The sequence below is a fragment of the Chinchilla lanigera genome, unplaced genomic scaffold (genome assembly GCF_000276665.1).
Source record: "Chinchilla lanigera isolate Chin_1 unplaced genomic scaffold, ChiLan1.0 scaffold00006, whole genome shotgun sequence".
NCBI classification, from domain to species: Eukaryota; Metazoa; Chordata; class Mammalia; order Rodentia; family Chinchillidae; genus Chinchilla; species Chinchilla lanigera.
The window spans coordinates 32,123,679-32,150,750 of NW_004955407.1; the positions used below are offsets into that span (position 1 = coordinate 32,123,679).

A 27,072-nucleotide genomic window follows, 5' to 3' on the forward strand; every position below is an offset into this window, starting at 1 on the left:
AAAAGCACCTTTTCCAATACCATCTCAATCTACCTAACAATGTCTTAGTTACTATCCTCCATGTTCCTCAACATAAAAAACTTCCAGGGCTGTTATATGGCGGCTTACCTTGCATTCACAATGTTTCCAGCATTCAACTCTACCATTTCTTCAAAACCAATTGCAAATATATCAGTTGGCTTACTTCTTTTATCTACAATTAAGCATCCAGGAAATAATTTTAAATACAGCTTTAATTAAATGCAACACCACCGTATACAACACAACAACAAAACTCATAAAAATACATTTTTATTGAGTTTAACCAAATATATATTAAAGGCAATAACTCATAATATTTAAATTTTATTCTTTATTAAAATCCCTTAAATTTGCTTAAGATTGTTATCCTTGAAGATCCCTAAGTGCTTTTCAGAAATCATTTTGAAAGAGTTCTTGCTACAGTTTGGATCATGGACAGCAGAGCAACAAGTCACTTTCTAAAGGCTAAAATCAAAATTGAAGAGGTAAAAGAAATTATTCAAAAAGGGCACAAGGAATAAAGTGGCTAAGAAATGGTCTCCAACTAGAGATAACAGTTGGGAGGGATTTTCCACATTCCAATTTGAAGAGCACAACCTTGATCTTTTGAAGACCATCACTGTGTTCCAAACAGAAGACAATGGTCTAGAAACAAAAGAGGTAAGACTTTACCTGATTCACTCTATGAACATACTGGCCCTAACAGAAGCTGTTCCAGAGAAGCAGCCTGGAAGCACTTCAGGGGGCCCAGGTTTACAGAAATGAGGATAAACAGCTCGAATAAGCCTACAAATCCTATCAACACCGAGAAGTAAGACCCATTTACTGACTGCCATAATGTGCATAGATCTAGATCATCTCACACAAACAACTTCTAAGATCATTTTTATCTTTTATTTACTGAGGCTTTATAAAACCTAAGTAACCTGCCAGAAACATTAAGCTTGTGGTCTCCAAAATGTGAACATGAAAAATCCCTCTCAAATGTTATCTCCAATTTGAGATCATTTCTACTGTGCACGACCACGAGCAGGTTACTTCCCTTTCTGCATCTCAGTTTCCTCATCTGCAGAACTCTAATAACAGAGTCAGTGTAACAGGTATGGGATAAGGGATAATTTAAAAATGCAAAATGCTTAGAATGATAGTGTCAGCTATTAGTATTTCATTACTATTATTATTACTCCTACTTCCAGGAGCTTGGATTAATCTTAGTTAAAAGGGGCATCTTAATAGAAAGTCTGGGGGAAGGCCCAGGACTAAGATGTACTGATTGAAATCTCCTCTATCATTCTATTTCTTATACACATAACCTTCATATGTAATGCTGGTAATTATATATTCTTTTAAAAGGAATTAAAGTTAGTTTTGAAAATAAAAACTAGGAGGTATGACAGACATTGTGAAACGAAAGGAAAATGCTCAAAAGTACGGGGCAAATGGGGTGTGGGAAAAAAGAAGGGAAAGAAGGGGAAATTATGTATGTATATATAGAGAGGATAGCTAACATAGTTGCACTACTCTCTTCTATTGCTCTACAGAAAGGAACAGTTAATGATTACTTGTTTGATCAATCTTGTATGTTTCTATTTGCTTTCCTGAGAAACCACTTTAAGATATCAAAAGTAATACAACAACCATGGTTAATTTCCTACAGTTTTGTCTGTAACTCTGTTTTGTTTATATTGTTCTTATGCTATTTTGTAAATGGATGTCTGTTTGTTAATATGTTTTCCTTCTTTTATTTCTTAAAAAAAAGTTGGTTTTGCAAAAAACGAAGGTCTTAAATTCCTGCTTTTAATCAAAATGATAATGAAAGTACCCTCAGCTAAAATGTTTGGTTCTGGTTGAACAGCTTGGCAGAGAACCCAAACTGAATGACAACCAAGTTTTTACAAGGATAAACTGGTACCATTAAGTTACAGGTACCAACAAGTATCACAAATTTTGTAAGCCTGCTCATACCCCACCCTGAGTTTTTTGTTTGTTTTGAGACAAAGTTTTGCTATCTAGTTCAGGCTGGCCTTGGACTGTGTAACCTAGGCTGGCTTCAAACTCATTGCAGTCCTCCTGCCTCAGCTTCCTGTGAGTGCTGTGATTATAGGTACATGCCACCATGCCCTTCTAACATTTCTTATCAGGGAAACTAAACAGAGGACTATAATTATAAAATGGGACATACTAGCCTTAAAAAAATTAAAATTATCAATTACAAAATAACCTGTGTTGGGATTGATTTAAAAGAAAACAAAACAAAACTAATTTTTCTTATGTGTATTGCTGCATTCGAAGATATCCGATTACCTGTGGACCCCTATTTCCTAAGAATCAACTATCAAATATGGTTTTTATTTTGCCATTATGTGTTTTTAACCAACAGAAAACAAAGGTCTAGAAATAAAAGAGGTTAAGACTTTAACTGATTCAATCTATGAACATACTGGCCTTCACATTTATAAAAGAACTCCAACTTTGTTATACGAATTACTGCATATTATGATGTGCTACTTTTATTTTTTAGATCAATAAACTACAGTCAGGATTTTAACTAGCCTTGTGTTATAAAAAGCTGACCTTGAAACTCCTGGATGCCGGCTAACTTGGGTGCATCAAGAAGCCAGTCAGTGAGTGTCTGGTTCTTAAAAGCAATGCTGCGAAACTGCTTCCCACCATTCACGTTCCAGGTCCCAACACACACTCGAATCTTCTTTGGCTTTGAATACTTGTAGAAATTCTCACACATGCTCTTTAGTACTTTTGAAGAGGCTAATCAGAAACAAGACACAACAGAATTTTAGCTGAGTTAAGGCATTTAGGAAAACTGATTCTCCTAACTGAGAGACCATGCCTGGGAAGCACAATCACCAGCACTAGCACAAATAGGGCTACATGCACAAGCACAGCCTCGACAGCAATGCCAGCAGGGGCAATCGACCAACACTTGAAAGAAAGTCAATAAAATCAAATATGATACCAAAAATTTTTTTAAAAAGAGCCTTACAAAATTTCTATAGCAACATGAAACATGCGGAACAGTTTTTTTCAATGAAATGGTACACTGTTTTATAACCTATAAAGAACTGCACATTTTTAGGAATATAGCAACTGATTTTCACAATTTGTATAAAGCTAATAAAAATATAAATTTTTTTCCCCAAATAAAAACATTTAAGAACATTTACATTTAAGATTCTAGCTACTGATTAAGTAGCTTGATAAAGAATGGCTCCTTGACAAACACAGACATTATGGAAGATAATGAGATATCTAAAAATGAAGTCACTTCTAATTGCTTCCCATCTCACTCAGAATAAAAGCCAAAATTCTGAACAATGGTCTACAAGACCCTAAATAATCTGTCTTTTTTCTGCCCTCGTCTTCTGCCCTCCCTGCCCATCCAGTGGTCTACCTGCTGTTCCGAAAGACGTACCAAGCTTGCTCCTACCACCGGACCTTTACTGGCTGTACCTGCAGCACTCCACCCTACCTCCTTCAGGTCTTTACTTTTCAGGGAGGCCTTCTCTGACTACTTCACTAATTCCCATTATCCCCTTCTTACTTATTTTTCCCTATAAACTGCATAGGCTGAGCACCTCTGATCTGAAAATCTGAAACCTGAAAATTTTTCAGCACCCACATGATGCCTAGAAAGTTTAAGAAAGATTTTGGAGCATTTTGAATGTCAGATTAGGGTGCTCAATAGCTAAAATCTACGAAAATGTCCAAAATCCAAAACTCCTCTGAAACCTGAATCCCTTCTGGTCCCAAATATTTCAGACAAGAGATACTCAACCTGTGTTTTATTTATTTTTCCTGTAACTATCTCCTTTTGACAACCGAAACTCCAGGAGAGCTGAAATGTTGGTCTTGGTTGTTAATTGCAATATTCCTAGCAACAAAAAGAGTGCCTGGTCCAAAGTGAGCGCTCCATACATAACTGTTGAATGGATAAATGTCTGATACAGTTTGAATCTTTGGTCTCTCTCTTGCATATCTGTTGTCTACCACCCATCTCTTCCCCCTTCTAAACCACACTCCACACTTGCACTTAAAAGTGGAGAGAACCTTAACAGCACCTCAACCTTAAACCATAGAATGTATATTTAATTGGCAATTAATTGGTAAGAAGAAATCAAATCTACTTTCATTTTTTGCCATATCATCTTACTTTACTGTGATATTCATTGTTTTATGATATTAATAAACAGCAGTCTCCTGAGGAAATGAGAGGGGGAGAAGTAACACTTTAGTATTATGAGTGCAGTTTTGACCTGTAGACCCCCCTAGAAAGAACTGCTGATTAGGATTCCTAAGAGAATTTATGCAGATTTCTTACCCTCTTGCTATTCAATTACTCGCAGAGGGTGTGGGCGGTAATAAACGCAGACTATTAAGCAGATTATTTGTTCTCGCCTGTTGGTCTGGCTGACTGTAACTAGATAAAAACCGTCTTCTATTACTATGGTGTAGCACTAGTTTTTATAATTAAAGTCACGGATAATGCTATGAAAACAGTTTCTTCTATATTCTGTTCTATGTGAAGATATAAGTTCTATGATCAAACAGCTTAAAATACTTGGCAGGATAGTAAAGAACAGAGTGAACAAAAACAGTTGGCCTGACTGTATGAGTTAATAAAGTCAAATGGTTTTTTAATGGGATAAAAGGTTTTATATATATATACACATATACATATATATTCCTGTTCTATTCTTAACTCATTGGAAACTTTGTGCGCTTAAAGATGAGTCTGTGCTCAAACACATGTCCACCACTAACACTGTCTCATTTCAGAAAATTGTATTCATTACATAACATAAGAACATAGCCAAGTGCTCCCTTTCCTGCTCTTCTAAGACAAATATGTATAACCAGTATCCTCTCAAAAGATTCAGAACAATAACTAAGCAAACAAATCATAAATGATATCAAATTTTAAGAAGGGGAAGAAAAGATGTCATTTTCAGTTAAACTTCTGTCAAGAGTTTTGTTCCTTTAGTCACAAATTCATCCTTGTTTTTTTTTTTTTTGTTTTTCTCTGGTACCGAGAACCGAACTCATGACCTTGAGCTTGCCAGGCTGGCGCTTTTGCCGCTGAGCTAAATCCCCAGCCCCACATGCTAGGTTTCAACCCTTCTTATTTTGAGGCAGGATTTTGCTAAGTTGCCCAGGCTGGACTTGGACCTGCAATCCTCCTGCTTCAGCCTCCTGAGTAAGTGGAACTACAACTGTGTACTACCACCTCTCAGTAACTTTTATATTTTACACATTTAACTCTTCTGATTTTGTTAGTCGCCTAGGTGCTTTTTAAAATTAAAAGCTTTCAGATCATATTTTAGTGGTGGTCTGTAGTTTCAGAAAATATACCATCCACAAAATAATAAAATGAGACAATGCTTTCTTATATACTACACATAAGAAACTCTACTGAGTAGTTGCATATAGCACAAATATACTCTGAAACTAATCTAAAGTGGATACCTAGGTTTTTCCCAGTAGCTAATTAAGAATAAGGTATAAAATTAATAATGTTTGTTCAAAGAAGTATAAAAGTGAAATGAAAACTAGTTGTTATTTTTAAATGTAATTAAACCTTTGATATAGGAACATAAAGAGCACTGTATATTTCCTTCTAAATGCAATAATTAATTTCTGCAAACTTAAAACGTTTTTCTCAGAGTAAAAAATATCAATTATTTGTTAGATTTTGAGGACAAAATGCAAGTTTCCAACTATATCTCTTTACTTGTATACAATATCAACTTTAGAAAATAAAAATGTTTTTATTTACAGATTGATTTTTCTATACTGTACCTGACTGTAATGTCTGTTCAGAAACTATGGATGCATCAAGAAGAAAACAAAGAGTCATTAGTAAGAAAACAAGTTAGTTAAAATCCAGAGTGCTATGATAAAACATTCTGAGATGGCTCACTTTTTTCTTTTAAACCAATCTGATGCTTGATTTTTGTTCTGATGGATACGAAACCAAGGATTACAAGTAAATGACAATAACTGATACAAACCCTCTATCAAAGAAAATCCTGCAGTGACCGAGTTTCACAGTCACAAGTTCCTATACCTGCTCTTTTGGCTGCTCTTGTGTGTGTGTGTTTATAGGCACACGTGTGAGTGAGAACATGATTATGAAAAGTGAGGAAGTTAAAGGGTACTGAAGATGTGGGACGTACTGTCCTAATATATACTTTTATCATTTTTTTTCTGGGACTCACCAGGTGATAAGTACCTTTAGTTCAGCTATAACAAAACATATGGATCCAAAAAACATCACATACTATGCAAATTTGTGCAAATTCCTATAGCCATGAGGCTAATAGGAAAAATGGGGTTGGGCTACCACACTGAAAAACTTCAAGAGTGACACACCAAAGATAGGAACTCAATAAAGCAGCACGGCATTATGCATCTTACACGGTTATGAATGCATGAATACTACAATAAACAAGGCACTTCATCTTGAAAACAAATATGAAGTTGGCTTGTAGAAATGGCCACCAGAAGGAAATAATAATTGTGAAAAAATGAATGATGTCAGAAGACTTATCAGGAAACAGACGGGAAATTGAAACATCAGATGTGGATGAGCATGGCTCATAACACATGTGCTACACTAGGACAGGGAAGATGTGTAAGCTGTGTACATATGTATATGAGCATTTTACAGATTTGTACCCATCTCGGTTCTGTTGGGTAGTTTTTTACATTTACCTAATGTTGCTTGCTAATGAAATCAAGTATACGCTCATGCAAAACCGGCATTATACTCACTCATTCCCTCATATATCAACCATGTTGGAACAAATTCGAGTTTCAAACAGGCATTATAGTGGAAGTGACTGTAACTTTTTATATTTAAAGGCACATTTTACATACATAGTGGAATGTGCAGGAAACTAAAAAAACTGATGCTCAGGTTTGAGAATTACTTGGGTACTTTGTCTCTCTTCTTTCCTTCAACCACTTACTTTCAATTGTTGCTTATTAAAGCCTCCACATCAAAGTAGGCACAGGTGGAAAGAGGTAACAAAACACACATCAGTCAGTCTCTACTTCTGGAAGCCAGAAAGAAAGCCTGAAGTTGAAAGTAGTGCTTACGATCAGATTTTTTGAGTCTGAGTAGGTCTCAGTGCTCCAGCCTGCTTACAGATCCCTGAGGAGCTGGCTGTAATTAACTAGCTTCAGGACACCATGTGGAATTTTCGGAGTCCATGATCAGCTACTCTGCCAAATAATTAACCAAGAAGAAACTACATGATGTAGGAACAGTTTTCTTCTATTTGAAAGAGGGAATACAAGAAGATTTGATTTGTCACAAACAGGAAAAAAAATGTTTATAATACTTTAAAGTTAAAATGGGAAAAAAAAAAAAAAAAGGGAAAAAATACAATTAAGGAAATCTAATTTATTTTTTTCAGCTATACCTTAATGAATCTTGGAGGAAAAAAGGAAGCCTAGTCTATTAAATCTATAATAAATGTAGAGTTTTCTCATAGTACTTTTATGTGCTGACATGAGAAGCTCATATCCTTTTGATCTGAATAAAAGATGTACAAGGAAAGGTAAAAAACTACCTTGAAAATCATATACTTATTTCAGATATTAAAATTGGTAATAGTACTTAGTGGCCAATAATAAGCACTATCTTAAATTAGTGATCAGAAAAATAACTAATATAGATACTGGTTTTTGTCAATAAAGCCTTTTAATATAATGCGATTAATGCATACTTTATTATAAGTTCTAGCTAAATATTCCGTGAAATCCTGACTATAAAGTTAGCAATATATTGACTATTCTCAATCATAACCTATAGAAGAAAATATTTAGCCCGTTGATGATATATTTTAAAAAGAGACAAATTTCCTTTGGAGAATGTTATTTAAAAAAAAAAAAAATCACCTTTACAGAAATTTCTTTTAAAACTGTTTTAATTAACTACAATCTAAAATTTATTTATGTAAATAAGTTTACAAGTACCTCTTAGATTTTCATAAATAACAAAAAAGTACATAAAATAAGATATAAAGTAAGTATGCATACCACGTAAACTCCCAGTAGTTAAAAGTGCTCGAGCTTTGTCAGCTAAATCACTATTGAGAGTGTTTCCCAGGAGCAGGACATCAATGGCCTCTTGCTTGGAGCTGTCAAAGAAGTTATTCTGAATTGTCCTGGTGACTGAACGAGCACCATCTTTTAACTTTCCACCCTGTTGAGGGATGAAGGAACACAAGTTTTTATTCCAAACATTGTCGACTGTACAACTTCAAATCAGTTTTACATGATTTTAGTGTAAAAAAGGACCTAATCATTATATTTTGAATATAAAGGCCTCAAGATGTCACTGTTCCATTTCCCATTTTGGATACTAGTTCTGCACAAAGAAATGAAAAAGCTAAGTGCTATAACTGTCTCTAGTACTGTTATTTATAGCAATAAAGGTTAAAACCGTTTACTATAAAAAAATAAACAGGAATGCCCTTATTTAAAACATGGACCTTCCTCTTACACTGTTACCTTTAGAGGCAGGGATGGAATGCGTAAAGAGAGGAGAGACGGGTGACATGTACAAGTTACAGGGTTCTAGGAAAGCCTCAAGTTACTTTGACAGTAGAAAAATAGAACTGATCCCAACTAACTGATATTAACTAAAACTAAAGCTTAATCTAAGATCAAGGATCTAAAGAGAAATTTACAATTACAGCTCATAAATATTACACATAAGCTGTTTGTATATTGCCATTTTCTTGCCTACACAACTAATGACAACAAAACATCACGAGAGTTAATTATAACTTTTAATGAACATATATTTTACTTAGGCATATTGGTTATTACAAAGAAGGTTTATTTTGATCTTACAGATTTTTTGAATGCGAAAAATTACTTTAAGGGCCCGGGGATACAGCTCAGTGGCACAAGCGCCTGCCTGGCAAGTGCAAGTTTGTGAGTTGGATTTCCAGTACCAAAAAAAACTCTTTAAGAAAACAAACCTCTTGCCTTTTAGGAAATAATATTGAGTTTGCAATATGTAGTATTTATCCCCTAAAGTAGTAAGAGTAATTAGACATTTTAGAATAAAGAGCCAATTTTCTTAAACACCACTAAACGAATGCCATTATATTTAATCAACTATTGAATCTGGCATTAAATGTGCTTTCCCTTTCATATAATAACATACATAAATTATTGAAAAAACACTCACCATTCACATTATCAGGCAATTAATCAAAAGGAACCCAGAGAAAGGAAAGAAAGCAGTTCAGATGTTAGATTTTAGCTCAGTGCAGACTAGTATATTTAATAAAGATTTTATAACTATACATTAAAGGTAAAAGACCACTGAAAATATATGTAACCTCTGTACATATATTGTCTTAGTCACAAAAGAAACAGAAAGGCAGAATGTAAAAGAGTATTCTTAAGTAACCGTTATAGAAAATAACATTATTTTAATAGTGAGATTTATGTTCTCTATCTAAAAGGAATAAATGAAAGTTTAACAATTTAAGAAGTAAACATCTGTAAAAGCCAATATAAACTACTCCTAAGAGCTGAGCAGAACGAACTCCAGGTAAGGCCAACGCTTGTGGGCAGAGGCGTGGCATTTTATGAGATTCAGAAGAGAGGGAAGTTCTGGAAAGTGAAAGACTTGGAGATGACAAATGGTATTTACAGAATTTCAGCTGCCGTATTAAAGAAGCTGAATGAAAATTCTAAAAGTAGTAAATATTTTCATTTCTATTCCTGAAATATTTGAGGGGGTGTATAGATTTAGAATGTTAATAAATCACGTGAGATCAAGCTCTCTTAAAAAGTTTAACAATACTTAAGTATAAAAACAGTGAAAAATATCCCAAGTACAGTCCTAAATTACCACAGTAACAGTCAATACTAGAAAGGAAAGCAGTCTACTGATAATACTAGCAATTAAAAAGTAATGATGAGACCCAAAATTATAATTGGGCTGATATCTCACATATCTTTGGCACATCACTACTACTCAGCTTCCTTCTCACGTTAAAATAAGTAAAAGGATAAAAACTCAGAAGGTTGAGATCATAGTAGGTATTATATAAGCTGTCAATAGACTTATTTGTTCATCCAGCACTTGTCACGCTTCTATTAAATAACAGGCACTGTGTCAGTGCAGTAGACACGAAACCAAGTGAGACAGGGCACTTTATTAAGAGGACTGCAGTTGAAATAATTATATTTAAATCAATATCAAGCATCTAAAAAGTAAAACAGAAAAATGAGAAAACCATAAAACATAAGCAACACATACATAGCGGCTTTTTACTAAACGACTAAACATGTCATATACACCTATCCTCCCAAACTTAAGGAAGTATCTGCATTTCTTTTAATCATTAGTACCTACTGTGGAAGGCAATTTCAAACAGGGCAAAAAAAGCATGGTAAAACAGAAATCTAAAATAGATATATCTCAACTTAAAAAAATCTATTAGTTTAAAAAAGGCCATCTAAAAGTTTTATTGAAAGAGGAAAAAGATGATCTTTGGTAATGTAACAGATCTGGATCTACCTTAGCCTTCCCTTCAAGAGCTCCAGTGCCGGCATATATCTTACTGATTGAATCGCCGTTCACAGACCACATGGACCGAAAAACTTCTTGAAAGCGAGTCACCAACTGAGGCTTTTCAGCCAAGCCAAGAGCCTCCAACTGTTTAGCTAGCATCTAAAACAGCAGACATGAGAAATTTTATAAATATAACACTATATTAATCATAATATGACTAGTAGAATAAAAAATATATTTATAGGGTGATGTCAGATTGGACTTTGAAAACATTAACATTTACTAAGCTAAATGGATTATTTTTTCCAACACTGCAATTTTTAAAGTAAATGCCACATCAATGAAAATGACAAGTAATTTAACATTTCCTTATATTAGAGAACTTTCTGGTTAAATGAGAAAATTAATTTTAAAGTGTCTCTAAAAATCCGACTAGTTCCGCTTGCTCACCTAAATGACCTAATTAGTTAATAGCTTACATTTCAACCAAGAAAAATATACCTAAATATATACAGAAATAACAAAGTTTCTTTAATGTTTGGATTTGGTTCTATAAACTTAAGTAATTAAGGTTAAGAGATGATGAGAAAAAACAAGTTGCTATTAAATTGTTACAAAAATAAAGAAAATACATTCCGTCCTGACTGTAGAGTCATGACAGCTCTTTTACATATAAAATTCTAATAATCGGTACTGTGTATAAAGGGGAACCGGAAGGAACCCAGCCTGGGCTCCCAAAAGTCCACTCCAAGTAACTGTGAGTGTTCAGGAAACTTACCCATCTTCACTCTGTGTGTTTTCTAGCCTCGAAATTTGGCACAAAGAAGATATAATCAGTATCCAGTTTGTTTCTCTAATAGTATCTATCCCTTACATTTTTACTTAACTCCCTCCCATTTAATTTTTCTTTTATCTGTTAAGTAAGATTATCCATAATTATAAAAGAATTATAACTAAAATAATATTAACCTCAATAGGTTCATTTTATTACCTACAGACTTACACCAGAGCTGTTCTTTGTTAGCAAGTAGAATAAAACAAAGTAAGCTCCTAGGACCTCTTTTATCACTTAAACCTTTCTTTCCTCAAGGAAATGGGCAAAACTGATTTTACTTTACTATTAGTTTGGCTTTGCCTATTCTAGCAGTAGATTTTGTAACCAGCCAACCAAATGCCATTGTATTCTCACATCTAACAGCATGAAAGTGGATCCTGAAAACTAACACCTGTTCTACTTTTACTAAGAGTTTCAAGTGTTTCAATAAGCTTACACAAAATCCATGTAATTGCATACAGCCACTTAAAACCAGAAGCTGAAATACACTTGAGCCATTGTGGATAAACTCTATCTAAATAACCAACGTGCCTTCTTTTGCTTTTCATCTATGACATGATTTCTAAATAATAATGGTAAATTTCAATGACAGATTTCAAAAACAAAGCCATAAAATTTATTTAGTTACATAAAAAATACATTTCTGCAGAGATTTTTATACATTCTTTTTTAAAAAAAAATAGTACCTGGGATTAAACACAGGGATTTCACACTGAACTGCATCCCTAGCTCTTTGTAAATTTTTTGAGTCAGGGTCTCTATAAATTGTTAAATTGCCTAGGCTGGGCTCAAACTTGCAGCCTTCCTATCACCTTCCCCAAGTGCTCGCATCACAGCATGTACTGCCATGCCCAATTTATACTTCATTTTTGAGATGGAAGCTCAGCCGCACAGCGGCTAGTTAACAAATACTATGGCCATATTTAGGATCATTAAAGAATCAAAGAGCAGTTACTTCCTATTCCTGTTTATATAATACTTGAGAATTATGCTAAGTTTTTTTATTGTTGTTTTGTTTTTGAGACAGGGTCTTGCTATGTAGTTCAGGCTGGTCTTGAACTCGGCATGTAGCCCAGGCTGGCCTCCAACTCACTGCAATCCTGCCTCACAGCCACGCCCAGATGACTACACTAAATTCTTATGGAACTAAATTAAGATCTACCATAGCCTTATAATCCTAATTTGTATAACAGAGAGGACTCAGGAAACTAAGTATGCCTACAAAGTTTGTCAAATAGTTAAGATATATTAATGCTATATTGAAATCTGATGGATAAACAGTAAAGAAAAAATAACTTTTAAACAAAAACCTCAGAGGAAGTTGAATCTCATTCATTTTCATCCAATCCTCTTTTTTGTGGGTACTTATTTGAAAATGCCAATCAAACTGGATTAAGTCACAGACTGTCAAAAAGATAATCCTATAGAGTTGTACATGTGAAGACAGACACTTCCTATCTAAAACAGACTTTTAAGAGAAAACATACAGACTTAAGGCCAAATACATATTTTTTTTTGAAAAGAAGCAATTACCAGAATAAATACAAGTTTTTAAAAGCAAGAGTCAAGCTGTCTACAGAAAGACTATAAAGGGCAGATAAACAAACAATTTAAATCAAAAGAGATTTTGGGCTCCTCAAAAAGAGACACTGCAGTTAAAAAAGCGTTAATGAACTACAATTTCATTTGTATTTTCTGAAAAGTAATTAATGACAAACATAAATACTGCCAAAGCACTCAAAGAGGCATGTGGCACAAGACACACACGTTTTATTTTACCTCTAAGCCAAGGAATGCCTGCACACTATTTGTTCTATCAAGACAATCCAAGCAGTTTGTTCGAACTGTACCACTCTGGCACCTGTAACAGTTGCAATAAAGTTAAACAGATAGTTCGCACCAAAAATAAAGCTATAACAAATTGAGAGTTGAGGTAACTAAAATATGGCACTACTTTCTCCCTCCAGTGTTTTATTATCACAGTTTTCAAACATACCAAAAGGATGAAAGAATTATACTGTGAATATCCATACATCCACCACCCAGATTCTACGTCTATTAATACTTTGCCCTGTATTCTTTATCACATATCCATCACACACTTGTTTTTAATTAGACCAGTAGTTTAGGAGCTAAATGTACATTCAGATTTATGACCTCATAGTTCTTTGCATATAAAAACAATTGAATATTTATAGAATGAATGTTTACAAATCTAAGACCTGCTATCTCTGTTGACTATCCTATAAAAACTGTTATGGCATTGATACTAAACACAAGCTAAAAAAATTAAAAATTTGAGTTTGCTTACAAAAGTTTAAATTTCAGCCTATATTCTGAAATTAAATCTTTCAAACTTACTTTTTCCTTTTTCATATGCAAAAACTGAAGATTTAAATTATAAGGCACATCTTACTATAATTTAGTAAAAGCAATGTTTTTCATTTCTATTTCCATTAGTTAGTTTTTTTCCTAGAGTCAAGAAATGTCAAAACATTAAGAGTCAGGGATATAGCTCAGTGGCACAGCACTTGCCTGGCAAGCGCATGGTCATGAGTTCTATTCTTGGTACCAAAAAACAAACAAACAAGAAATGCTAAAACATTAGTTTTAAAACTGAAGTGTAACAGCATGAAGTCTGGAACCAGATGAATCCTAGCACTAATACTTCCAGGTTACATGATTTAAAGCAGATTACAGTCTATGTCTCAATGTTCTCAAATGTAATTAAGTATAGTAATAGAACCTATCCTACTTATTGCTATTGGTACAAATAAAGACTAGGTATATTGCTAGTCCCATAATATATGCTCAATAATGTAATTTTTTATTCTAATTTGATGAATCCTATAGGAAGAAAAACCTAAAACTACACATAAAAAAGATTTTAAATTTTAGAAAGGAGGTTTTTTTTTGTACTGGGAATTGAACTCAGGATCTTGCACTTGCCAGGCAGGCACTGTGTTGCTGAGCTATATCCCCGGCCTTAGAAAGGAAATTTAAGAGTCCAATATTAAGAATGACTTAAATTATAGCAAAGTTACAATTTACAAAACAGAAATAGAGTCATCAAACCTTTGAACTTCACTTCCATTGAAATAAAAAAATCCATAATCTAGAAACTTCTGGACTTGAGGTTTAAGAATACTATGTAATTTTTCTGCTTTTCCTCCTTTAACCATTTGATGATAGTCAAAATTCACCATGAGGATATCTGCAGCATGTTCGGAAGCTTTCAAATGACTCTAAAGGTAAAAAGACAAATAATTATGTAAGTATTACTTGATTTTATGGATATTATGCTATAAATGGAACCTTACATTTTTTCATTTTTTTTGTCTTTTTTTGTGGCCCTAGGGATTGAACCCAGGGTCTTGTGCATGCAAGGCAAACTGAGCTGCACTGCCAACTTGAACTTTACATTTTAAATTAAACTTTAGCTGGCGCCTTGAAACTACTAATTCCACACAGCTCTCATTGATACTGGCAGTAAAATGGAAAATTACCTGTTGATAGATAAGGATATCTGATCTCTAAAAGTTCATACTCTCTCTAAAACTCTCATCCCAGAGAGACCAAGTGACATAATTAACATCAGGGAACCTAAATAATATTCTGGCCTTATTTAAAAGAACAAAATAGTACTTCCAATCACCAGTATTTTATTTTTACAACCCAACTATAATAACTATTTATATCTATTACAGAATCTCAAAATAAAGTATCTCATTTTTAACACAAGTCTATTTTTTTTTTAATTTTTATTTTTTTATTTTTTTGGTTTTTCTCCGGTGCTGGGAACCGAACTCAGACCTTGCGTTTGCCAGGCAGGCGCTTTGCCACTGAGCTAAATCCCCAGCCCAAACACAAGTCTATTGAGGAGTGAAAGATTTTTAGACCTTCATTCAATACATTTTTAAAGTTTACTAACAATATTTATTTCACAAGCTTACAAAAATAGCTAAATAATTAATTACTTTTAGATTTAATGAGAATGACCTTTAGAAAATGTTCCCTAACCATTTTGTGTAAATTTATAATCTTACATAACACTATACTTTATCCTTATCTATTATTGGCTCATTTATTAAAGTATTTTGTATGTCTTCTTTTGAAGTCACCCATTTTTTGAGTTCTTTTTATTTAAGTTTTCTCTCAATGCAGGAAGGTATAGTCTTGCATGGACACAAATGTACTACCGACCATTTCACACTTTTAATGACTATGACAATGACTGTGGTCGTTCGGAAGTAGGCAAGGCAATAAGGAAGGAAACTGGCTGATATTTACCTACTAATGATGTGAACATTTCTGGGGGAGGTGGGTGTTCTGCTTCTGTACAATATTAAATAAACAGATTAGAAAACAATGTCACCGTCCTGAAGGCTTTCCATAATTCCAACTTCAGAAGCCTTACATAAACTCAATCCTAACAGCTCCAAAGAATTAAAGGTTTCAACAAATACCTCATCGTCTTCTCAGGAAGTAACTTACTTCCTGGGAGAATCTGATTATCATTATTACTATTGTAATAATATTACATTATTATCATTACTACTATTTGCTATTCATTATTACTATTCTATTCTGATTATCATTATTACTATTCTGACCACAGCCAGAATGGAAGAAGAAAAGACCACACTTACTTGGAAAGCCTTACTTAGCATATGTTCGCCTTCCTTAGATCCAAGCAAATTTACTATTATTTGTTTACCGTACAAATTCTTAAGTGTTCTAAAATGCCTATTAAAGAAAGAAAATAAACATACATCAAAAGATAAGGTTAATTTTTTTTCAATAAACAAGAATCCATTATTAAAAGGAACCTAGGTGGTAGTACTTTAAAGTCACAGAACTTGCCAAACGGCTACACAGCCATTCAACATGTTCTCAAAACTTGGAATTGATGAAAACTCAGCTAATGCATTGACGGTAAAACTCCTAGCCCTGCTGAAGCTTCCCACTCTGGGGTGCCGGCACCAGACAAGGCAGCAGGGGCAGTGTGGAAAGGGCTGTACCTCACACAGGAGGTCCCCTATTCCAGGAGTATTCAGACAGAGCTTTTTACTAGCTCTAACCTTTGAAAAACAGGCCCCAAATTAATTTTTTCTTCTCTAGCCTCCAGCCATCCAGAGGCTATACAGCTGTCCTCCCCTTATCTGTGGTTTCACTTGCCATAATTTCGGTTACCTGAGGTCAATCATTTTCTGAAAAAGCTGTCTTGACTCTTAGAGAGAGAGAGATGACATTCACAGAACTTACAGAATGTTACAATAGTTCTATTTTTAGTTCTTGTTGTTAATATCTTACTGTGCCTCATTATTAAATCAAACTTTAACACAGATATGTATGTTTCGGAAAAAACATATATGCATATGGTATACAACACAAGGTCTCAGGGATTCACTTGGGGAGGTCTTGAAATGTATTCCCTGAGGATAAGAGATGACTATTTAGAGATGGCAAACTTTTTAGAGGTTTCAATGATACAAACAGTCCGCTGTGGCATGCATGCCATAGGTTTGCCACCACCGGTATATAGCAATGCCATACAAAGGAAATACAATGTGAGATTCATCTATAATTTTAAATTTTCAAGAAAGTATATTTTTAAAGCAGATCTTAAGATAGTTTGCATTCTTATTTTTGTACTAAGTCTTTGACCCCTAGTCACATTTCAAGTGTTGAGTAGCTACATATGGCTAGTGGCTGCCACAGTGGACAACAGACAGGAAGTTTTAAGGCCATAAGATTAAGACCCCCACTTCCAGCACTATCACCCTTAGAAGTCAACTTACTAGGAATCAGTCTTCCAATTGAATTAGAAATCAGAAAGAATTTTACTTACAGCTAAAGGACATTTAAATGAATTGGTGAATATAAGTAGTCTTACTCCTAGGAAAATCAAAATGTAAGGTACTACATAAAAATAGTCAGTCCTACCTGTCAAACGCAGGTGCATTGGCTTCAAACCCCCTTGACATACGGACACGATGGGACCCCACCTTAGACAAGAAAAGCAGATTTCATCATACCAAAAACCAACATATAGACAAAAGAAAGATATGCTTGATATATGTGACAACTTACTTGCTGAGCACATGTAAGGAAATCAAGTAAGTGATTTTCCTTCATGATAATATTTTCTTAAAATGCTCTAAGGGTTTCCCCTTTCCCTTATTTTGTTAAAAAGCAGTCCCATTATAAAAGAAGTATGGTAAGGTACAGTGGTGCACACCTGTAATCTCAGCATTTAGGAGGCTGAGACAGGAGGATCAATGTGAGAGGCCAGCCTGAATGACACAGAGCCCTTGTCTCCAAAAAAAGAAGTTCAAGTTACACTATTATGAAATACTTGTGAAGGGATAATAACTTCTCTTTAAAAAATATTTTTAATGCTTACCTTTCAATGCTATATTACCTTGTTTTCAGCTCAAACTACACAACCTGTATAAATGAAGAGATGTACCTTCCCTCTCAAATCTGTGCGACTAATTCCAAAGATTCAGATGAGAATTTCTGTCTCCTGACCTAAACGTCTACTCTTGCAAGCAGTCTTCCACTCCAACGTCCACGTGTCTCTTCTCTCTGCAGTGTCAAATACTCTCATCCCCTCTCTACCACCAGAAGCGCCAAAGCATTAAAACCATCCTTCCTTTCTATAAAAACAGACTTTCCAAGTCAACCTCACTGTCATACAACTATATAATAGCACATTTTGCAAAATTAGAAATTTCAGGTTAATAAATACGATTGAAAATATCTACCTATTATGCATTGCTAACTTTTCTCTTCTCATACAGTAAAGTAGCAAAGAGATGAGGCAGGATTGAGAAAGATCTAACAGATGTCAAAAAGAAACACAAAGGTGAGATCAGTTTGAACTTCACTTCTAACATTTCTCTCTCAGACTTTGGGATCAAAGTTTCCCAGAATTGATTCTTGCTAGTCTATGGATAAAGTATCTTTAAAGAGAGTGTAGCAGGGAGGTTTTCATAAAACAAACAAACACACAAAAAACAAAATAAGCTCTAATGTGCTTATGCAATTTCCAAACTGAAATAACAGTATTATCATTAAGTATTTTCCCTTCCTGTCCTATATCCTGCTAAGCAGTAGTTTACCTATTTTTTCCTTTTAATGAGAAATTGAGCTGGGCATGGTGACGCACGCCTGTAATCCCAGCACTCAGGAGACTGAGGTATGAGGATCATTGTGAGTTCGAAACCAGCCTGGGCTACAAAGTGAGCTCAAGGCCAGCCTGAACTGCATAGCGAGATCCTGTCTCAAAAAGACCGGAAAAAAAAAAAAAAAAAGAGATTGATTAGACTCACCGAGATCACATTTGAGTCAACTGATTCATCAGATTCTACTTCATTTTATGGTACTTAACAGCCTTCATAAAATTTGAAAATGTATATTCCATGATATATTAAGCATTTTATACTAGAGAAAAATAATGGAAGTTGATACTTTTTCTTTGGTATAATCTGAAATTAACAACCTATAACTCTATAAAAGCTCTGTCTACAAAGACTGTTTGTAACACTACAAAATTCACTTTGTCAGTATTTATGTTATATAGGACTGTAACTGTCAAGATGGAAAAGTAGAAGTTCTTCTGTATTTTGTTAAAGTCTATGGTCATTCCCTACAACCCCACGCCCCAACACAAAAACACCTGTAGCTACACGTAAAAGATCTTGAGCAATAGACTGGTTTGCTTAAACTAGGTTTAATTACTCAGTGTTAATGGAAAAAATTCTGGAATATACAGCTATTGTCAATTGTGAGAAAAGATGCACTCTAGAAAGTTTTAAGGTCTTAATCATAAATCTATCTAAAGAAAAAAAAGTTGCACCCAGGTTATTTTTTTAAGTCTTACAGTCAGGCACAGTAGTATATTACAGGCAGCTAAATTAGACAGAAATTAATATACAATCAGAGAGAGACTGGGCTGTCAAGGAAGTCAGCAGAAAAAATAAACACCTCAGAATTGTGGCTGGAGGTGCATCTAAAGATGACCAGGCCTCAAGATAAATATGCAAAGACCAGGCCTACATGCCTCCCCTGAGGGATAACCAATAACCTGGAATTATATTATAATTGGTATCACCTGGTCTAGTAAAGTCCAGCTAGACATCAGTCACCCACATGGGGTGATCAGAGCATCCGGACCCATCCCTTCTCAAAATGCCTTTGTTCTTTCCATGTACTCCTGTTATATGACCTGTTTCTATTCTGGATCAATATTAGCTAAGTGGCTATACTTGTAATCTTATTGATTGATTACAGTTTGACCCATGTTGTGCTGCCCTTTTTGCACCCACCTCATGATTCTGCTCTATAAAACATCCTTAGACAAGTGGCCTTGGTGGCAACCTACTTCTGGGACACCTCCTGCCTCTTTAACCTTTCCTACTCTTAACCTCCTTTGTGCTTTGGAATTCATTCTTCAGTTTCAGGAGACACAAACTCAGCATACTTGCTATCTAGCAGGTTGGGAGTTACATTTCCCCTTATATCAGTAGCACACACTTGTAAACCCAACACCCAGAAGGCTGAGGCAGAAGATAACAACTTTAAGGCCAGCCTGTGCCACATAGTGAGACTCTGCTCCTCTCCCCCAAATTAAATTTAATTTAAAAATAAAAATTAATAGAGTGGTATGGAACATCATTTCTATCACTATTATTACTTTCTGTTTACATATTTCTGAAATGTCAACCAAAAATTGAGCATATAGCACTAAACTAGGCATAATCTCATCATATTTGTCCTCCCTTCCTCTTTTTTTTTGTGGTACTGGGAATTAACCCCCAGAGGCTTCACACTGATCTACGTCCCCAGGCCTGCTGCACTTTTTAGTTTGACACAGGGTCTTGCTAAATCATTATGTTGCCCAGGCTGAGCTCAAACTTGTGATCTATCTTCCTGTCTTGGCCCTTAAGGGTGAGAGATTATAGGTGTGTGCCATCACGCCCTGGCTAGGTTTCTGATTTTTTAAGACTTACTAATATAAGCTACAACATAACAGTAATATAATATAAGAATAATACTATAAATGATAAATACCAAAGAACTTAAGAAAAAGGAATCATAAAAGAGTTGCCAGCACTTAAGAACATCATTCTCACTTATAAAATTTAAAAGGAATTCATACTGTAGTTTACCATTTCTGTACAAGGCCTGACTCCCCAAACAGACTACATGTTCTCTCTGTGAGAATCATTATAATCTCTAAATATGTCACAGCACCTGGTACAAAATAACACACACTGAAGGAAAAATTACTAAATGGAAAGATCAGCACGTAAGGCTGGCTGGAATCCATTCAATGAGATAGGCACTGGCTGCTGAAGAACACCACCTGAATTTTGAAGTAGAGAATTCCTCTTAGAAAACAGCAAGGCACAAAATGCAAGTAAACCTTAGATTACGAGAAGGGGGCTCAGTAGATCTGATGGGCCTAATACATCGAAAGTAGAAAGACCTATCAAAGAACTAGTAGGAAGTGGGTCTAGAGAGATCAGCCCAGTTAAAAAACTATGAAAATCCCTAAGGCTACAAGAAATTATGAAGAGCTTATAGAGATGACAGAGGGGGAATAAAAAGAAATGGAAACTTGCAATGTTTGGGAGAATGTTGGGACATCTTGGCTTGCTCGGGCCTGGCTGACTCAAGCCAATGGAGTAAGATCTTGTACAAGAGAGATTCTCAACTTCGAGTGGGAGGTAACCCAGTTAAAATGCAGATTCCTGGCCCCATTCCAAGAGATTCTGATTCAGCTGATTTGAAACTGAGGCTGAAAATCACTTTAGATGACTCTTCCAATTACACAGCCACAGTGGAATCAATCATGAAGAAGCACGTGAAGGACTCTGTCATGACTTCTGAAGTGAGGCAGGTCACAAGGCAACACTTAACTTCAAGGAGTTTCCATAGATTCCAGGTCCAAGAATACACAAGACAGCCAGTAACCATTCACAACCGCCCTAAGTCAAAAAAGTCCTTTTTTACCTTCTATCGAATAACAAATCTTTGGATTTGGTGTTTTAATTTTTAAAAAATTATCTTTTTCCCAGTCTTTGAAAAATCAATCATATTTTCCTCACTTTATTATCACTTTTTTAGAATAGAGGGAAAATGTTTTGGTATAAAAGGTACAAGAAGAATCCACTCCTATTCAAAGAAAGGTTCACTTAAAATTTATTAAGGTAAATAACTGTAAAAACCATTGACTCAAGCCTCTCAATCCAACCAGTCAACAACAGACCAAGACAATTGGCAGAATTGTTGGATTGTCTCCATGTCTTAAAAATTACGAGTATAAAGAAATATATGACTTAAAAATCCATAGTTTTCAACCCATAGGCACATGACATTAGCCAGCCACAGAGGGCAGAGAGCCCAAAGAACAAAGAAAGAAAAAGAAAGAAACTCTCACCCCCAGAGGATCCCTCAGTAAAACTACTCAGAAATCAGCTTTACTGAATAAACACTGTAATTCATAATAAACAGAGAAAGCTGTGTAACAGAGGGCCCATAATAGGCTACCAGGATCTCTTACACTAGCCTGTCCTGAAAAGAAAAGCATTCAACCTGCCTCAAACCAGGGCTTTAGGAATGTTCTTAAAGCAAATATTCCAAACATCACTGCTAATCCCCAAAGCTTAGGAATGGTGCAGTTAGGCTGGGATTCTTTCCCAAGAGATTTAAGGGTGAGATAGTTCTATTTAACCTATCTTTAAATGCCAAAGGTAAAGCCCACACCAATCAAACCAGTCTTGACAAGAACTAAAAAAATTCAGCAAAGTAGTACAAGTACTAATATGCTAGTTAAATTCTTGACCTATCTTGAATAGATTGCATTACTGAAAAAATTGGAATGGTCTGTTATTTTTCTTCACAAAAATAGCCAACACAGAATATAACAGAGACCCAGCAATAAGCTAAAGAGGTGGGAAGATTTTTTTTTCCATCTTTTTTTCAAAACTATAGACTGAGGTATACAACTTAAGAGAATTATACATACCCAGAAGCTAAAATAAATATAACTTACACTTTATGGCCTAGGGGTGTTTGAATAACACTGAAATGCACAATTACCCTATTGGGCACACACAATTTAATATTATGACCTCATAATTTTTAAAAGTCTCCTAAAGATTGGACATTTTTACCAACAAAGGAATGCTTAAAACTTATTAGAAAGCAAGTCAGAAAATACAACGAAGATGACAGATCATCACAGACTACAAGGTAAAATTACAGTTTGTGTGTGGGTGGTGGGGTAGGACAGGGCCTCACTATGCAGTTCAGGCTGGCCTTGAACTCACTACATAGCCCATGTGAGCCCAGGGTCCTCAGCCTCCTGAGTGCTGGGATTACAGGCATACGTCACCACTCCTGGCAGTAGCAGATCTATCACTGATAATAGCAGCAGCAACTAACCCTCACATAGTGCTGTGTGCTCAACACTATTCAGAGTGTTGGCATTTAATCCTTACAACCACCCTGTGAAGGAGGTACAGTACTAGGAATATCATTTCCAATTTACAGATCAGGTAACTGAAATACAGAAGGGCAAAATCACTTGCCCAGGATCAAATGGCTAGTAGTGGCAGAGTAAGGACCCCAACTAAGAAGTCTTGCAACAGAAGCTTATTTTAGCTATTACACTCTTCTGCTCAAAGAAACTAAATCCTTATACACTAAGATAATAAGATAATAAGTATAAAAATATTTTGAAAGTTAGTATACTATGAAAACTTCAAAATTTTCTAAACACTGCAGCTGAAATTTTATGGATACATTCTATGGCTTGGATGTAGTTTCTCCTTTAAGGGTTCAGATGTTGGAAGCTTGTTTCCCAGGCAGCAGTGTTAGGAGACAGCGACATGGTTTGGAGGTGGGGCTAGTGGGAGCTCCTGAGGCACCGAGAGAGCAACCTTCAAAAGGGAATGAGGTACTTCTAGAGTAAGTTCCTACCACAGCAAATGGCTAAAAAAGCCCAAGCTGCAGTCTTGATTGTCTCTCTGGCTTCCTTTCCAAGACCTGATCTCATCCTCCCACCCACTTCCGCCTTTGTAATGCCTTTTGGCATTAGGTCCTGACCAGCGGCTGAACTAAATGGGCTGCCAAATCAGCAGTCTCTAGAACCATGAGCCAACATGAAACTCTTCTTTATAAAGTTTCCCTGCCTCAGGTATATCATTACAGTAACACAAAATTAAAATACTATTTGAAAGTAAGTTAAAGAGAAAGATATCTAAGATAAGACTCTTCTCAGCTCCTCACTTGTGAATTTAAGTAATATACTAGATAGGACAATAGCACAATCCATGAATTAATTAACTACCTGAAACATTTAGAGACTATAGAATATTTCCAAGAAAAAAAATTGAATGTTAAATGCTTACTTGCAACCCTGGTTGCTCCCAGAACAATGGAACAGATCCTCGGATTTGTATGAAGGAAGTAACAGAGTCATCTAAGTACACAACCTACCCAAAAAATATATAGATATAGATATAGATATAATTAGATATAGATATAGATATATATACACATACCACACACACATATATACATATATATCACACAATACATACATATATTACACATATATATACATATACACATCTATATATATTTACTTCTACATTAGAAAAACAAAATTACTAAAACCTGTTTCATAGTATTTATATTTTATGACATGTCTCATATATAAATTATCCTAGCTAAAGTATAAAACATAGGCCATTAAAAGTCTGTTTTATTTCAGGTAATGTTAACCAAGAAAACAGGACATATATATGCTTAAGAACCACAACTTTTTAAAAGGCACTCCTTTTAATCTAAATATTTTATACACATACCTTTACATTTCATTTATTTTCCTTAGTTTTCCATATTTCTCAAAACCTAACGTGAAAATTGCCCCAGCTGGACTGGGGCACAGTCTGAATTTATAATTTTATAGTAAATTTCATAGCCATAAATATAACTTTTAATTTTAGTATACATAACTCTGATAAAGAGTTAGATTTCATTTCACAAAAGGTCTACATTTCCTAAATTGTCTACTTCTTTAACTATTTAAAATTTAATATGAAATGCACAGCACGGACTACGGCACACTAATTAATGAATACCTTGTTAGGTTTTTCAAGAGCCATACCTAGATCAGGTTGTTTTAGAGAACTCTCTTTTGGCCAGTAAGAACATCATTACGTTACAGCTGTCAAAATGTGTTCTGGATCAAGTAAAAATCTATTATTCTCGTATTTTCTATGCTTCTCCGATAGTACATGAATAAGCATACAAAACATTATATACCTGTTCTGTTTCAACAAAGTTGGCGACATGACCATCATCATTTGTTCCCCGGACATTGAACCTTGTCCCAGCTCGTTCACAGCTTAGCCTTGAAATGAGACAAGCCTTTGCCTGTTTATGAGCAGCATAAATTGTCCTGATTTCCACACCCCCACACATGAGGCGTAATAACCAGTCGTCACAATTCACACCATAGTGCTTGAGATGCAAATGCAAGGACTGATTCCTACAGGAAAAAGAAATAACTGCGTTAGGTTACTAAATAATGAAGTATAAATTTTAAGAGTGCCCCCCAAATATTATTCTTCTTAAGTTAAAGGACATCAAAAATAAATCAGTTCATTTACGTTATTATGCTAGAGATCAGAAGATAAAGCTATAAAATGAAATGGAGATTCTTAGACATGCAATCTATGGTCAGTATTAAAGATCAGTGATTTCAGTACGTGTGCCCTATTTGTTACGTCTTTGTATATAATGTATATAGCCTAACTTGTTCTAAAAAGGAGTGTATCTAGATACCCACACTCCACTTTATAAAGGTATACTTAGAAGATTTATAAGGTTTTATTTTAATTAGTTTAAATGGCCAACTGGGTATGGTGGCACACACTTGTAACCCTAACACTCAGGAGGCTAAGGCAGGAGGGTTTCTGTGAGTTCAAGGCCTGCCTCGAACACAGTGAGACCTTGTCTCAAAAAAAAAAAAAAAAAGCCAGATATGGCTAATGCCTACTATATTAGATAGCACAAGCATAGGATTTTCCAGATACTTTTCTTTTCCAGCACTGCAGAATTGAAACCAGAGCCTCATACATGCTGTGCCAGTGCTTTACCACTGAGCTGCACCCTTAGCCCCCTTTCAAAACTTTTAGCATTGTAAGAAACAGATGGGGCCTGGTTTACAAACATCTGCAGGGGAAAGAAGTTATTCAAACAAACACAAGAAGCCCAGTGATTAAGAGACAGATAAAAGTGGAGCCACTACAGGTAAAGCATGGATGGGGGCTGCAGGGGTCAGTGCTGGAAACCAATCCTCTACAGAACACATAAGTAAGCTTCCGTGGCAACTTCCAATAACCTATCAGGAAGAAAAATACGTTGTTAAGCAAAAATCCACTAACAATGCAAAAGTGGGTTTTCTGTATTGTTGCTCCATATTCCTTAGCTCTAGACCCTTGCTCTGTATTACTTAGCGGTCTTAAACAAGGTACAAGAACTGTAACAGCACTTTCCTGAAGACTCAGGGTCATGGACAGTAACAGACAGCAACACATATAGAGCAGCAGTCCTCACTCTTGGCCCCTAAGCTGCAGCGAAGGTGGTCATGTGCAGTTCAGGTGGACCAGCTATGACCCCAACCTTTTACCTACTCAGGAAACTACACAGCTCTGTGCAGAGCCCCTGGATTTAGTCCCCAGTACCAAAAAAAATAAAATAAAATAAAATCTCAATGCAATGTAAATGAGTGATGAAATGAATACTGAGATAACACTAAGTCTGATAACCATTACTTATCTGACAAATACAGTGACATAAGCTTCCATTCTTAACTATTACTTACACTGATCTGAAAGAAAGTTCAAAAGGATTGTGACCCAGTATGTCCACGGCACCACAGCTGGCATAGCAAGGAGATAAGAGACTCACTCTTTCCATTTAACAGACTTTGGATTCTAGGCATTTTGTGTGAGTTTCATCCTCTGCTGTCAGCTTTCATTTTTCTTTACTATCAATGTGTCACTGCTTTAACTCTACTTAACTTTACACAGAACTCTTAACTGGCAGCAGCTTACAATCACCATTGGAACCAAAGTACCTGGTTTTTGTGACAGAATTTGGCACTCCAGCCACAATAACTGTTGTGTCTTGCAAAATATTTATACCAAATTGCAAGGGAATGAATTCTAAACACTTTCATTTTTTGTTGTTGTTGTTGTTTTTTTCCCAGTACCAGGAATCGAACTCACGACCTTGCACTCGCCAGGCAGGCGCTGTGCCATTGAGCTAAATCCCCAGCCCCTCTAAAAACTTTCATTTTTCTATGGAAATTGAAGCTCAAGTATGCCAATCCTTATCAAAATAATAAAAACTATAAAATGCACAAAATTCATCTTTGCTGCATTAGCCATCCCTTTGCTCAACCCGGTACCTACTGGACAAACCCCTCAGCTCTCTGTGATCTCAATGCTCCCATTTCTACTTCCAACTGAATACAGAGATGAATGAAGTCTCCCTACTGACTGAACTTAGCAAATGCAGCTGCACCTGTTTGGGCTTCAAATGTGATAGGAAAGCTCTTCTCTCTCCA

General features: G+C 35.4%; 1 protein-coding gene across 10 annotated transcripts in view; it reads right to left on the reverse strand.

Moving 5' to 3' along the window:
• Positions 1–27,072, reverse strand: part of Synj1 (synaptojanin 1) — an 81,601-nt gene that overhangs the window by 29,603 nt on the left and 24,926 nt on the right. For 6 of the 10 annotated variants that reach the window (XM_013504161.1, XM_013504187.1, XM_013504183.1 and 3 more), the window contains exons 5-15: positions 24,762–24,987; positions 23,843–23,926; positions 17,364–17,425; positions 16,067–16,163; positions 14,493–14,662; positions 13,197–13,278; positions 10,589–10,741; positions 8,083–8,248; positions 5,836–5,859; positions 2,596–2,787; positions 109–193 (exon numbers count right to left, since the gene is read on the reverse strand). In XM_013504161.1, the coding sequence (XP_013359615.1) occupies positions 109–193; positions 2,596–2,787; positions 5,836–5,859; positions 8,083–8,248; positions 10,589–10,741; positions 13,197–13,278; positions 14,493–14,662; positions 16,067–16,163; positions 17,364–17,425; positions 23,843–23,926; positions 24,762–24,987 (1,341 nt within the window). The remainder of the gene's footprint in view (positions 1–108; positions 194–2,595; positions 2,788–5,835; positions 5,860–8,082; positions 8,249–10,588; positions 10,742–13,196; positions 13,279–14,492; positions 14,663–16,066; positions 16,164–17,363; positions 17,426–23,842; positions 23,927–24,761; positions 24,988–27,072) is intronic. The other 4 variants (XM_013504181.1, XM_013504168.1, XM_013504171.1 and 1 more) reach the window with 2 other exon arrangements.